Here is a 16012-nt window from a genome sequence, read left to right as displayed (position 1 = left end):
CTAAACTCACTTCTTCACCTTATTTTCCCAGTGCAGAGAAATCTCTATAAAAGTGGGAAACAGGCTTGGGTTTCCAAAGGTACCTAAAAATTAGGCCCCTACCCAGATAGGTCTTCAGAAGCAAGCTCTAAACTCATTTGGCTGTGAAGTGTCAAAGCCCTGATTTCTTTGGCTATATTGAAAGCCCTGAACTCTGGGAGTGTTTACTCCTCCAATCCCCATATTAATCACAGTTTGGTCGGTCACATAGGCAAAGTGCAGATCACATTCCAGAACAAAAAGGCATTGTGGACACTGGACCTGAGAAACCTTCCCTTTACAGGATGCAACATATTTCTGTGAAAGTAACACTCACTGTGACAAACATGGGTAATTGTGCAGACCTTGCTATAGTCCAACCTACTCAGGTACACATTAAATGTAGATTGCTATATCAGCTTTTAACTGAAACTTATACACAATGCAAAAACCAAAGAAGCACATCTGAAAAAAAAAACCTTTAAATAATGCTTCACAAAGCAATTCATATTCTATGCAGAGATAGCCCAAAATTAATACCCAAGACACAGACCAACAAAAAGAGGCAGGCAAACAAATAAATAGATCAACTGAAGCTCAAATAACCACCCAGGTATATTTACAGGAAAAAATCTTCACTTTGTATCTAGTGGTAGCAACAGTCCAGCTGTCAGCACAAATACAATGTCGGCTATTCTCCAGATATTAGCCTCTAAACACAAAAATATTCCACACACAAAAGGAAAAGATCTTGAGCCTCTTGTAGTAGCTTAACAGATTAGATCTGCAAGCCTCCAAATCATTTCAAAATTGGAATTATCCTGAACTTGAAGATTGAGGTCCTGAGCTCACATGCAGGTCCTGAGTAAAGGGACTTGCACTGAGGGTGGAATTATATGTTACCTGGATGCTCTGGGTAGTCAATTTCCTGCTGAAAGGGAAGTCTCCAATGAAGATGCAGTGGGTTGGAGGACAGTGCTTAATCTTTCGTGTGTTCATTTCATTTCTTTTGCTTGTTCATTTCTTGCAACGTGCAGCAAAGTGGTTGGGACAAAACTGAAGTTTACAACTGTGACTGAGAGAACAGGGTGGAGAGGGCTAAGACCATCCTCTCATATGGTGCACTTCTCTATTGCAAATTGTTTCACTTGTTACACTTTGCAGTGGAGAAGCTGGGGGAGAGTTTCAGTAGAAGCAAGTTCCAGTTCCATTGCTCAGGCTGGTCTCATGATCCAACCTGGTTCTGGTTTCCTCCAGTTATTTTTCATTTAATAGATGTTAAAGGTGAATTCAGGGTGAACAACATAAAATTCTGCTGTTACCCCTGCCCTGTCCCCAGTGTGATCCTCCGCAGTGGAGCAAAACAGTAATGCTACACAGTGCCAAAAAGGGCAATTTATCTCTAAAACAAGCTATAGTTCACCATTCCATAGTTATGTACCATAGATTCTGTCCCCAAGATGCTCCCAGGAGTTCAGCCTGTGGGGATACATGTATCTAAGCTGAAAATAGCCCCTAGAGCCATGAGAGCTGCCCATTCCATGACTATAGTCTGCTTCCATGAGCACCTGCATTTGTCCTTCATGTTTTGTGACACCCTCTATCTTGCCAGCTTTCCTCTGTGCTATATTATGGGTGAAGATACAGTTTTCAGAAAAAATGCAGAGCTATTTCACAACAACTCAGAATCATGCTGTTCAGCCACTGTTTGGTGGGCAACAAAGCCCTGCAGGAGATAAAGCGCCAACATGGTAATTTGTTAGTGGATCAACATGTCCATGGACTGCTATTTGCAGGCTAGCAGGCTCTGGATAACCTATCTTGCTGCTTTGACTGCCAATCTGAGATTAATGGTTCCTGAATCAGATCCAATTGTGCACTCAGTCTCCACTGCTGTCTAGCCAGATGCCTCTGGGATATATGACATGAAATGCTAGCCATACCCTGTTGCCTGTCCAAAAGATCTGGCTCCCAGAGATAGACTACCTCTGGACATGGAGGTTCCACTCAGCTGTTATGGCTAATACCTATTAATAGGGCTATTCCCCACAATTTGTTGAAGCTTTTCTTTATTTGAAAGTAACCTAAAACATGGCAATCTTCTTACTGTGCAACAGTGAATTCTATCGTCAACCCCATTGGCTGATTTGAGCTCTAATCTGGTAAGAGAGGGAGAGAAATTATCATCCAAACTATTTGTGGCTTTGTATCATGACCCTCTTTAGTTTTCTTTTTGTTCCTTTTAATCTCCATTCTCCCAGATGACCTTAATAACCACCACAGTGTTTTGGTCCTCTCAGCCCTAGAGAATAACAGGGTAAGGGTGTATTCTTCATGTTCTTTCACCTACAAATGAATCTTCATGTGTCCTTAATTTGGCTTGGCTAGCCTCCAGCTGTTCTTCATGATGATCTCTCCTCTTCACCAGCAGCACTGCTCTCTACCTTGGATGAAAAGCTAAGTTCCTGTTCAGCTGGCAAATATACATAGGTTGACAATAATGTCTTGTATTCCATTAACTAAACTGAATGATTTAGTTATTGCACAGTTAGTAAGCTAAAGTGGAAGCACTTTCTAAATGCAAAATCCCAGATCATCTCTAGAAACACAGTGGAGCCCCTCAGAGACCTTTGGTTTCATAATGCTAGCAATACACTGAAAAAACAAAGGGGTAAAGCAATATTTGAAAGCTCTGTAGGACGGTAACTCAAAGCCAAACTTCTCATTGGTTTCAATATGCTACATGCAGCTGAATCCCTTCTTTTACCAACTCAAAAGCAAAAGTGGACTAGAATTAAGACCTCTCTCTCGCTCTCTCACTCTGTGTGTGTGTGTGTGTGTTTGGGGGGTGGGCCATAGCTTCCTGCCCCCTGCTGCGGTCCCAATATAGAAGTGTGGAACCCCTGAGCCAGAGGAGGACCACAGGTAGCACGTATGCATGTTTTTGTGCATTCATGCATGTGAATAACAGGTAGCTTGTCTCTTGGTCTAGAAGATCATTAGGTAAATGCCACAATGGCAGCTAATGTCCTATGCTGTAGGACAAGAACTCTGACAGATAACAATAAAGGTAGAACAGCCTTTGGATACTAAAATCATGCCTTGGTCTACCTGTGGATAAGTATTGATTAGACTGGTTGGCACACCGTGACAGGAAGTCCTTGTGAGGAAAGATCCATAGATGTATAAAATTGTAGAACACAATCCCATCTCTACAACACTGCCAAGGAGCACATTAGTCCTCCAATGATGGAGGCTTCCATCAGCAGAATGGGGAAGTAAGTGATTTTGGGCAGTTCTCTCTTCTCTAGCAGCCCACCCCTTGCTCTGTATTGTAGGGTATGTTCTCAGTTCATGCAGAGTGACCCTGCAGTCCAACAGGCCCATTTAAAATGGATGTGCACCTAGAACTCATCCTAGAATCCTCTGCAATCTCTGCATGAAGAGATCCTGTGGCAGATGCCTGGGAGGTTTCTTGGGCAGACAAACTGATACAGAGAGTATAGACAGAACATGTGAAAAATACTCTTCTTGGTTTCAGTTTTTAGTGATTTACTCCATCTATGCCAAAAGCATGCACATTTTATTTATTAGAAGTGTAATGTCTTGCTTTTCAGTCCCAAAGGAAATCTCCAAGGCAGCCAAGCCATTTATAATCAATAATCCATCATCAAGAAACAATGTATAACCCAAGCTTTTAGCTTCAGTTCCACAGCTATCTGCTCAAGTATCATTTATTAATAAACAGGATGAAAACAGACATCTTCCCTCTGCATCTGGTTGAAATGGAACAGAGCACACTAGTTAAACTCTGAGCATTTGACAGGCTTCAGGTTCTTTAAAATTTTATCTCACATTCCTTAGAATGAACCAGAAAACCTCTTTTAATTATAAGGTCACCCATGAGTAAATTATGAACAATGAACAGTCCTTGCCATGCTACATTACTCCCCACTCTTTGATGTTTACTAATGAGCTCTTCCTTCTTTAATGAATCAGCCTTCGTAAACACAGCACTTGGGACTGCTAAAGTATTAAACACTGTAGAACTTTCCACCAGGTATTAAAAGAGAAGGGGAGAGACAAGAGTGTCACAGAGCTAGCTTGAGAAAAGTAGCAGAAATGAAGTAGAAAACTGCATAGATAGCCCACAAAAGGCAAGAGCATAATTTTTGATGCAGTTGTTATAGAATGGGGAATCACTCTCCAATTATCTGCTTTCTTCTGGCCCAGCCCACTTTGATTAGATAAACTTAACCAACTGTACTTGTGTATGCCATGAATAAAAAATCAGCAGTTGCTTTCTTGGGTGGATGTGGTACACAAAATTAAGAACTCAAAATAGCATCTTTAAATATACTGCTACACTGGTACAGATTGAGAAACAAATGCTGCACTCCTTTAGAAACTATGTGTGGATATAAAAATTTCAATATTGGTTGAGTGCAAAATGTACACTGTTAAGAAAATTCTCCTTCTTGAAACACTTGTCACAAAAAGGGAAATAGTAGCAGCAGCAGCAATAATGCTGCAATAAATACTGAACAGCATTTACTTGTAAAAATAGTACAAAATGTATGACTGGATGCAGTGTCTCTTTTTCTTTAAAATACAGCAAAATCCACTGCCATTTCCTGGTAGGCTTACAAAAGCAGCCACCAAAGAAACAGCAAGAATTAGCAAGAGTTGTTTTATGTATTCTGTAGGCCATAGTTTCACACCCGCCATCTCTTCTTTATGAATCCCTTCTTTAACAGTTGTGTAAATATTTGGATCACTTAATTGTTTAATTTCTAGGGATTTTCCATTTTTTGGTTTTCTATATTTAATTCAAACTACAGCTACAACAAGGGAGTCTGAATTTATGTCAGTCCCTGGGTATATTTTCACTGCTTGAAGCTCCCTAAAATACAACAAAATAACTAAAATATTTGATTCCTTAAAATATTACTGTTAGTATTGTCTTGTGGGGATTTTCAGGTACCTAATCTTCTTGTTGGTAAATTAAATGTGGCATTAGTAACCATACATTCTTCTTCCTAACAAAAATGTATCATTCATTCTCCATGTTCATTCCTAATCCATATTTCCATGTCTTTTACAGGCACCTTCTTCTATCTTAGTATTAAAATTTCCCATTATGAAATGTACATGCTGCTTTTTGTATATCTTATAATATCTTTAAGTTCATCTTTATCTGCAGTTGAAGCATATGCTTGTATGATAGGGATGTCTATGGGATTGGTCTTCGCTGAAAAACCTTGCAGAATGGAATGGGGACAATATGGCATCATTATCTAGAGTAGCCATATCTAAAGCCTGTTTAGCCATGATAACATTCATCCTCCAATGGGAGCATAGCTGGAAGTATCAGTAGCAATCTCTTCATACAGATAGAAATATTGCCTGCACAGCTGGAATCTCCAATTTTAAGAACTATGCCCAGTTCTGTACACGCAGAAATAAAACACGATGCTTAGCAGTCACTAAACCCCTGGATGCAAATAATATCTTAAAACAGGTTTGGAAATCTAACTTAAATGAAGAGCATGGTACTGGTCTCAGAAAGTTTTGTAAATAACCAGTATAGTGACTTAGCTAAAAAGCTGTGGACTTCCCAGGGATTAAGGGATAGGCTGCCAGATTTAGCAAAATGCAGGCTTTTTTAAAACCTACAACTCAGTTTGGATTGCAAGAGCCTTTAGCAGATCAACAGCATTCATCATATATTTAATGTGCACTGTGCCACATTAATTTAAATGTATACCCCTAGTTTATTAGAGCTATGCATAGAAAGGGAGCGCTTAGGGTCTGATAGACAAGCATTTTCCCCCGTCCTATCTACTAATATTGGGCTTGATGTAAAATCTGCAAATAATGATAACAGTCTTCCAGGTGCTTTCCAATTACATTACTCTTAACAGAGTGACTCAATGCATGTTCATGGAAAGGTAAGTTCCACCCAGATCAGTGGGATTTAGTGCAGCGCAAGTGAGCATGCACAGGTTTGTAATCCAAGGAAGCCTTCATGTGGACAAGTTGCCTTTCATGATAAGTGGACTAGCATGAACATAATATCTGCAAAGAAAGGGGATTCTTGTCAAAAAAAAAAACCCCTGCACTTTGGAGACATTCTCCCATCTTAAAAACTTAGCTGTGGCCATTAACTGTATTACCCTTCTTTCCCCTCTCAAGGAGAGCATCAAACATTTTGTGCCTCTGGAAGATTATGGAAATCCTAATTCAGTCCTGCAAGAAGGAGAAAGAGTTGCAATAGAGGAGAAAAAAACAGAAAAAGAACCAGAAAGAATTTTTAAAGAAAGTTAAAAATGCAAGAGCTAAGAGAAGTTGTATACCCATACACACAGAATTGCTTTTCCCCGCACTTCCCAATTCTCAAAATAAGAAACCATGAATCAAGTTATGGGTTAAAAGAAAGGGAAAGAGAACAGGTTTGTTAGGTCTGTGCGAGTGCCCTTTGGTGGTTATTAGGAAGTCATGCATTGAATAGACTATCACTCACTGCCCGCAGGAGGAGATGCAGCAGCAGCAGCAGCAGAAGTGGTGGGAGTGGAATTGACGGAGGAAAGAGCTACATGGGTTGGGCTAGAAACATTTTTTACATCGTGGTGTTGGCTCACGATGGAAGGCTGTCTCCTGAGGGCTCCCTGTAAAGAGGAGGCGCCGGTCTGGAATGTGTAAACTACGTCCATCTGCAAAGAATCAGAGAGTGAGATAGCTTTGTCCCACAATCAAAAGAGGAAAAGGAACTGGGAGAGTGGTAGGGGAGGCTGGGCAGACAAAGGATACAGACACAAACAATAAGGAACAGAAGTGGAAGGGGAAAGAGGAAAAACTCAGTACATCCCCATAAACAGTTCAGCAGTTAATCCAAAAGTTGAGCCACTAAGCAAAGAGATTCCAGCTTTTCCTCTTTTCTTTCTTAATGATCCTTGTGTTTGCAACAGGTTCAGTATCTGAGTCGAACTACACATTACATACAAATGGAATCAAAACACCTTTGGTCTACTTTTTGTTGCAAACCAGCTTCGGGATGAAATAATTTGTAGTACAGAAGCTGCAGGAGGGAAAATAGGTGCTTAATGGCTGTTTGTATTCTGCTGTTCATCTATTGTTGTGTTTAATTTTTATATGCTGGTTTCATCGTTGCTTTTAAGTTAATTTCTGTAAGCAGCTTGGAAATAAGTAAGTAACTACAATGAAGGTAGGGCATAAATGTTACTTGGGTTCCAGCACACGTTTGCTTATAATGTGCAAGGAAAGACAGCAGATGGATGAAATCTGACATTAGGTGAAAGTTTGAAAGACACAAAAGTGCAGTCAGAAATATTCAAGTGGAATAAATAATTTGTTTCTAATTCCTTATTCCAACATAAAAACCAACAAGGGACACAAAGCACTAAAGATAGCAATTCTAATGGAGGAGCAGTATGTGCTAAGCTTATCTGCAGTGACCAGGCCTTGTGTAACACTGGGTCATTTTGTTTGGTCAGTGTTAGAAAACAAGTTAAAAAAACCACCCAAGCTGGAATTAATTGCAACAGCAGCTTGTCAATTCATCCTGAAGCAGAAAGAGCACAGCAGCATGCAGAGATATTACAACACCAGATATTTTGCTTCTTACTGTCCCTGGTTTTGTGAAGACAGGCACAAAAAAGCACTGTACTGCTCTAACTTCCAGCTCTTCTAGCTAATGAGAAGTAACTTCATCTCAGCTGGGAAGGCCTCTTGCTAAGAGGGGAAAGGCTGAGGCTTTCCTATTATGATGCAGACTGTTTCTGTTGTTAGATCATCAAAACAGTAAAAAGAATTCCCCGTGTTTTCCTGAAGGAAGACAGATATAGAACGAGCTGGAAAATCTGCACTTCCAGGAGTTGCGATTTTCAGATTCGAGACTGATTTGCTTAGATCTACATTACACATCTTACATTAAAAAGCAACAACCCAGGACACCTCGTATTTGCGTAGTGGTTGCTGTAGCAGGCAGCCTGTTTGTTTGGTGGGCATGCAAAGCTCCATCAGTGAGCTGGTCCTTTCACAAACTGGACATGGCCACCTCTTCCTCTTGACAGGACGACTCAGGCAATTTTACAAACACAATATTGCACCTACTTGTACCTACCATCCTCTGCCATGTCTGGAATAGAAAAAGGAACATTTCTGGTGCAGGATGGCTCGTCCTCCAAGTTTTTAGGGTGGCTAGCTTAAGAAACTCAAACAGCCATGTTTCTTTGTGTGATTCTGACATTTGGGTGTCTCCGAAGACCTACCTCAGTGGCATTTCCTACGCAGTGAGCGACAGCCAGCAGTGACCTTGCCTGGCTGATACCACACAGTACCAGCATTTAAGAAAACCGAATGCTGCTTCAAACTGCATGCCCGCATGCAGCCTTTGGTGGCGGCCTCAGTGAATTCCGTCTTCCTTTTCACTTTCTGCATGTGGCTTGTGTGCATACAGCACCTGTTCCTCTTTACCATGCATAATACAAGGAACCACACTCAAGGTGGCACAGACTACAATTCCCATGTGTAACATACAGCTCGCATCCAGGTCTCATGCAGGCATTCATCCAAGACCATTTCCCTTCTTTTAGGGCCTGTTTCCTGCCATGGAGGCAAGTACCTGGACTAAAAAAATGGCAAATTTCTGACATTTTTAAAGAAGTCATACAATTAATATGCAAGGAGAAGAATGTCATTACATAGCACTAACGTAGGACATCTGCCCCACAAAACTCTCCACTCCCTGCTCCTGCTTCTTTGGCTCTGCCAATCCCAGCTCTCTCCCCCGTCGGCTTGGAAAACCGCATACTACAGGCAGAATTTAACTACAGGTCGCTTCATGGAAAGGAGGTCCAACAAAGCTGGTCAGTGGTGGAGTGGAACTCTACAGCCTTGACAGATCTCAAGAGATTTGTGGGGAGTGTGTGGCTCTGCAGTATATCTTGAGTGGCATTGCAATGTCCCCTCTCCATCTGAAATTACTGTAGGGCACTAATCCTGAGTGGGAATTTCTATACTACTCTAAAACATCTTCTGTGAAGATTTCCTTTCCTGAAAGGAAGAGATCTGGGCTGGGAAAATAATCAGGTTGTTCCATGGTAGTTGCTAACCAAGAGGGGATGCAGGGCTTGGACCAGATTATTTAAAAGACTGCCTGATTCTCTATGAACCTGCCTGGATCATACGATTGTCCAGAGGGGTCTTGTTCATGTGCCCACTGGCGATACCTCTAAGTTCGGCAGGCACAAGGCCTTTGCTGTGGGATGTGAATATATTTTCCTATCTAACTCTTTATAAACAGGACCTCAGTACATGGATGTCCCAGCCTGCTTTTACATGAACAGATACCAATTTTTATACTACGAACTGGAGCTTATACTGTTATTTTAAGTGTGTGATGTTTGTTTTAAAATGTTCTCTTATAAACTGTTCTGATGAAGCTATGCCTCAAAAGGCGGAATAAAAATATTTTAAATGAACAAATAAATTACTGGTGATGATTTCTAGTTGCATGAGGTTATTTCAGTAGCAAAGGAGAACATTTTGAGATGGCTAACCATCCTGAACTACCTGGAATCCTTGAAAAATCTGAAGTGGGTGTCACTTCATTTACACCATACTCCAAAGTTGGGCAGGTGTCATGAGAAACTTAATTTCAGCATTAGGTGAGTAGGGCAGGACCTGGAATCACTTTGCAATGCTCTTCTTTGTCTAATACTCTGTGGAATGCCAGTTGGGCTATAATAAGAGGATGCTACAAATGGGAACAGCAATTCTATTCCCAGCCTCCTTATACATTTCCTTAAAAATGGAGTCATATTCTAGAGATGCTGAAGGGTTGGTACTGCTGCTTGTGCCATGTATTAGTGATTGTTTACTAACCAGCAAGCTCTTTTACAGTATAGATCGTTGAACTGTTGCTGATGTAACTTCAGCTGGACATAACAATACAGCAGCTTTCAGGTAGGTGAACACTACCAGTTAGATGGGGATCTAAAATCTAAGAATTTGGTTGGAGTCACGGGGTGTGCACAAACTGCCATAAACTTTCCTCAGGCCATTGTGTGTCAAAAAACATTCTATTACCCGTTAAACCAAACGAAATCAAACCGATTTAGAAAACTAGCTTGTATTATTTTGTGATACTGTGAGAGCTACTCATCCATCTGTAAGAAACGGTTACTGTGCACTTCATCTTTGTCTCCATTTTTTAACTGTGAGTCACTTAGGGATTTTTATCTGTATTGATACAAATATTATAAATAAAGTCTTTGAGATGAAGTCCCCATGAGTTTCCTGGTACCATTGGAAATATCTCTGCAGGCCTGTTTCATGTTTGCTCTTCTGTAAGGAAGACATTCGCTACTGTACTGGCAGACTAAGCCCCTCAACAGCAAGGGATGCAACCCACCCTTAACATCCCAACAGCTTGTTCTTCCCTTTTCTAGCAAACTTCATCAGGAAATTCCTAATCCAGGTTCACCATTGGAGGCCAGAACAAGAGGGACACAGATTTACATGAGGAGTACAGGCCAGAGCAATAGGGGTTGTTCTTGGAATGTTCCTTGGCGCGCCAAATTGATCCCCAGCAAGTCCATGCACAGTTTAGAAGATCTAACTTTGTTTGGAAACAAGGCATTGTTTGTAAGTACCTGCACCACAGAGGCAAGAAGAGAATATTGGCATCAAATGATCCTTCTTTTGCTGTGCGTGCAAAGAGGTAGGGAGATTTATCTTACAAGAAGGCACTAATATTTATTTTAAAAAAGTCTTCAGTTGTATGTGACTACACAGATGCACCTGCATCAACACTACTAGCTCAGGAAATGTGGATATTTGGTCCCCAATTCCTCCAGCAGCTTGAATGTCTTGTCCCTCTTTCTGACATGCAGCCCTTATTTCACTGGGGCTATGACTTAACTGAAAACTTAACACTGTAGTACAAAATCCCTAAAGGAGAAGAAATCAGCACCATACCTGAGTCTGTATTCTGTTGAGACCCCTGAACCACAGGATCTGTCCCCGCCGGAGCTCCATTTCGGCATGGTCAATTTCGTCCAGACCTTCGGGCAGCTCCTCATCTGCAATATCCTCCTTGGTAGTGCCGTGTCCTGCCTCCTTCAGGAACTTCAACTGACTGGTTGGAACAGTGCAGATCAGCTACACAGACATGGAAGGCTCTGAGTTAATTCCTTCTCCTCTACGGCTTGCAAGATGTTGCTTCTCAGTTTGACAGAATGTCTGGTCACCACCCATGATTCCCGACAATCATTCTTTGCACTTGGGCCATACTATCCTAGCAGGGCGATGTACCATCATGGCATTTTTATTTATTGCTTTTAGAACAAGGCGGGCCAAAGGTAAGAGAAGTAATGCATCCATTTCCAGTAGCAATCGGTACCATGCTGACCTGATTCACTCAGCTGACAGCACAAAACTGGAGTGGAAGGAGGTAAAACTCTGGTAAAGTACATGCCTAGTCTGTGGTTGAACCTCTGATGCCACCTATTAAAGTTAATCAGGCAGGAGATATAAAGGACCCTTGACCAAGACTCTAGGAAGCCACTGCCAGTCAGACGGTTCCATTACATGACCAAGGGAAGCTAATAAGCCACAGAGGCTTGTTAACCACCTGGCACATGCTGGCTCCATGCTGCACAGATTGACACAATTAACGGTGGAACTTCAAGATGGCGTCGGAATGATACAGATGTGATTAATGGAGCTTCTGTTATCACACTGGTATTGCTCAGTAGCGAGTTGTGGGAGACTCATCTAAGCCCTGTCGGGGCAAAGACAGATTGCCTGGCATCTTTTATTCTGGTTGGTGTAGGACGGCAATCCTATATCTACTGGAAGAGACTCAGGCATTTCTCAATCGGGCAATACAGGAGGTTTTTCTTAGCCCCTGCCAGTTCTCGACATCTGATGGATTAATTAGCTTACTTTAGCCAGATAAACATCGGACGGCTGGTAAGCATTCTTATTGCTTATTTCTTTTCGCAATACTACCTGTGGAAAAGCTGTATCTGTTTATTAAAGAAAAGACTTAAAGAAAAAACAGAAAGCCCTCTCGAAGTTTTTTAAGTGGCGACTGACATATGAGAGAATGTGAAGACGCTTATCTGAATTGAAGCTGAAGAGAAAGATTTTTCTTCTAATCTCTCTAAGGGCGAAGGCAAAGTGAAAAATTGCTATGGAACTAAATTAAAGCATAGAAGATTAGAAGGTGAACGGAACACTTTGGATGCCTGTTTGGACTTCTGCCAAGGCTAATTGGACACTTGCCAGGAAAATTTTTGTTACGTGGTGTTTCCTCTCTACTGTGATGACTTTCTGGTGAGCATATTACTTTCTTTTACTTACTTTCTTTTTGCAATATTACCTGTGGAAAAATTAAATCTGTTGTTAATTGGAATAAAGAAGAAAGAAAAAGCCCCTAATTTGCCAGTGGCCATTTTTTTTTTTGGTCAGCTTCCACTTTTCCTGGGTCTGCTGCCAAAAGACTGACATTTTTTCATTTTTTAAATAGCCTTTTGCTGCCACCCGGTGGCTATCAGAATTATTGCAAGCTACTTTCCTTTTCTCCCCCTTTTGCTTTCTTTTTTTTCTTTTTAATATCTTATTCAATTTATATTTTTCTTCCCTCCTTTTTTTTTTTGGTTGGAATATTGAAATTTCTTTGGTGAACAACTTCCATCATGAGGAAAATTCAGCCCTCTTCAGCACCTTCCTCAGTGGGTCAGAGTCCAATTCATCAGCCCAAGACAGAAGATGTTGCAAAAAGCTTAAGGCGATGTCAATATGACTGGAAAGCTTATCGAATGAGCAAAAAGAGCGGTTTGACAAATTGGATAACTCTATTAAAGAGGTGACAACTCAATTATCTGATGTCCGACTTAAAGCGGAACAGAATACACAAAAGATACAAGTATGTGAAAAATTGGAGACAGTAAAGAAATATATTTAATTAAGCAAATAAATAAGTCAATATGGGACTCAATGGCTACATTAGAGATGGAGAAGGCATCTTATTATCTAAGAATATACCTGAAGAGAAAAATGAGGACCTGCGAGAGATCATAACTGACATGCTGGCGGAGCTTTTAGAAATCGAGAACGAAGTCATGGGTATGGGAATTAATCTTGTTTTTAGGATCAACTCCTCTTATACCAGAAAAAATAAACTTCCGAGAGAAGTCCATATCAAATTTGCTCTAAGGTGTATAAGAGATAAAGTTTTGAAGGCCGTACGGGAGAAGCTGTTAAAGAGAGATGATCATCAGGAGGTGATGGTTCTGAAAAAAATTCCATGGAGGATTAGAGAGGGAAGAAAGAAATATCGATTCCTTACTACAAAACTGATCAAGAAAGAGATTATCTTTAAGTGGCTAACACCAGAAGGAATACTTTTTACATGGAACTCTGTGAGATATAAATTGGATGCAATTCTTAAAACACAAGAGTTCTATGAAAAATTTAGAGTTATGCTGGAAGAGGAGGATCCTGTTGTCTCTAAAGAAGGAGAAAAAGGTGCCGAAGCAATGGAAATAACAGCGTACCATTCTGAAGAAGGAGAAATACTGAAGATTGATTCACAACAAGAAGTACAGACCCTGGACTCAAAGGAGAAAAAAAAAAGGTAGAACTGTAAAGGCAAAGAATAAGTAAATAACTTTATTAAAGGAAGGGAAAATTGAATTGCTCTCTTTAAATGTTAATGGACTAAATGGACCATCTAAGAGAAGAAGGATTTTTGCTCAACTTCAAAAACGAAAATTAGATATAATTTGTCTACAAGAAACACATATTAAGAAACAATATGTTAAACTTCTGGAATGTTCAAAACTGGGAAAATTGTTCGTATCTTCTGCATCGCAAAAGAAAAGAGGTTTAGCACTGTATGTTAAAGAAAAATTGGACCCTAAATACATTCTTGCTGATGAGGATGGTAGGATCTTGATGGTAGAAATTACAATTAAACTTAAAAAGGTGCTCTTAGTGGCAATATATGCACCAATTGACCATCAGGAAACTTTTTACCAAAAACTACATAAGTTACTTTTACAAGTGGACTATCAGTCTGTGTGTGTAATGGGCGATTTTAATGCAATTGTGAATAAGGGAATCGATTACAAGAGTGAAAGTAAGGGGAAAAGGGTAGGAGGATGCTTCCAAAGTCTTGTTCCAACTTGACTGAAGAATTCAGATTGAGAGATGCCTGGAGGCATAAAAACCCATCTTTGGCCAATTATTCTTTTTACTCAAACAGACATAGGCCATGGTCTAGAATTGATATGGTTTGGATAACTCCAGACTTAATCCCAGATCTGATAGAAGCTGAAATGGAGACAAATGTCTGGGCGGATCATAATCCTGCATTGAAAGGAGCTGCAAGGATGCCCAGATGGAGTCTAGATAAAGCGTTACTAAAAGATAAAAAATTTATAGAAGAGATAAGCAAAGAGATGCAAATATTCTTTCAAATAAACAAAGCGGAAGTAACTTCTTTACAGAATGTCTGGGATACAGCTAAAGCCTACGTCAGGGGACTGATAACAACCTACTCAGCAAAAAGAAAAGAAAAAGAAAAAGCAAGAGCGAATAACATTAGTAGAAGAATTGAGGAAACGGGAACAAGAACTGCAGGCGGATCCAACAAAAAGAATTCTTAGGGTCCAAATGAATACTTTAAAGCACAAATTGAATCTCTTGGATACAAATGAACTTACTAAGCAAATGAAACTGGCTAAACAGATTTTTTTTGAAAATGCTAATAAACCGGGGAGATGGCTAGCATATAAAGTAAAAAAAGAAAGAGAGAAGAGATTGATTTCGAAACTGAAAGATGGAGAAGGACAACTACAGGTACAAAATACACAAATTAAGAAAATAGCTGAAGATTTTTTTTGCAAGGTTATACCGGAAGGAGGAGTTTTCGATCGAGAAGGTAAAAGAATACATTCGAAAGGGAGATTTACTAAAACTACCAGAAAAGTATCAAAAAATATTGAATCAAGAAGTAACAACTATGGAAATAACAGAGACAATCATGCTACAAAAGAACGATAAAACTCCTGGTCCGGATGGGCTACCAGCTGAATTTTACAAATCTTTTGAGGGAGTTTTTACTATGTTGCTCAAAGATATATGTAATGAAGCACTGTTAAATGCTAAAACACCAGATACCCGGACAGAGGCAAATATTACATTAATACCAAAAGAAGATATGGACTTAACATAGATTTAAAATTACAGACCTATATCATTACTAAATGTGGACTATAAAATTTTTGGCTCTATACTGGTAGAAAGGTTGAAGAAGCTTTTAATAGACTTTATTCATCCAGACCAAAATGGTTTCCTGCCTAAAAGACAAATGAAGAACAATCTGAGGACTGTCTTGGATATCCTAGAATACTACGAGACACACACAGAAAAATCAATGGCTCAACTGTTTTTAGATGCCCAGAAAGTCTTTGATAATGTTAATTGGCAATTAATGATGCAACAGATGGACCAAATGGAGTTTGGGGGAAAATTTATGAATGCGATATCAAGCACCTATCAAAGACAATCGGCCAGGATTTTAATTAATGGAGAACGTACAAGGGCTATAGAGATACAAAAGGGTACAAGGCAGGGATGCCCATTGTCACCCCTGCTGTTCATCCTGACTTTAGAGATCTTGAATAGAAATATTAGGGATGACGAGGACATTAAAGGTACTAAAATTAGGGATGAAAAGTATAAATTGCAAGCATTCACAGATGATTTGGTCGTTATAATAGAGGAACCTTTTGTAACAATCCCTAAACTTTTACAACGGATTGAAGAATATGGTGAGGTTACGGGGATGAAAATAAAGAAAAAATGAAACTTTTAGTTAAAAATCGTACGCAAGATCAGAAAAAAAGACTCCAAGAACAAGTGGACTTGCAAAGTGTTAAAAAGATTAAATACTTGGGAA

General features: G+C 40.0%; 1 protein-coding gene across 5 annotated transcripts in view; it reads right to left on the bottom strand.

The window, feature by feature from the left end:
• Nucleotides 1–16012, bottom strand: part of ATP2B4 (ATPase plasma membrane Ca2+ transporting 4) — a 167728-nt gene that overhangs the window by 11848 nt on the left and 139868 nt on the right. For 3 of the 5 annotated variants that reach the window (XM_044445319.1, XM_044445327.1, XM_044445344.1), the window contains one exon: nt 11020–11202. In XM_044445319.1, the coding sequence (XP_044301254.1) occupies nt 11020–11202 (183 nt within the window). Of the gene's footprint in view, nt 1–6541; nt 6732–11019; nt 11203–16012 lie in introns of all 5 variants that reach the window. The other 2 variants (XM_044445354.1, XM_044445335.1) reach the window with 2 other exon arrangements.

The sequence above is a fragment of the Varanus komodoensis genome, unplaced genomic scaffold (assembly GCF_004798865.1).
Source record: "Varanus komodoensis strain SLA01 unplaced genomic scaffold, ASM479886v1 scaffold1, whole genome shotgun sequence".
Taxonomy (NCBI): Eukaryota; Metazoa; Chordata; class Lepidosauria; order Squamata; family Varanidae; genus Varanus; species Varanus komodoensis.
The sequence above is the reverse complement of the archived record's forward strand: the minus strand, read 5'-3'. Positions and strand labels throughout refer to the sequence as shown.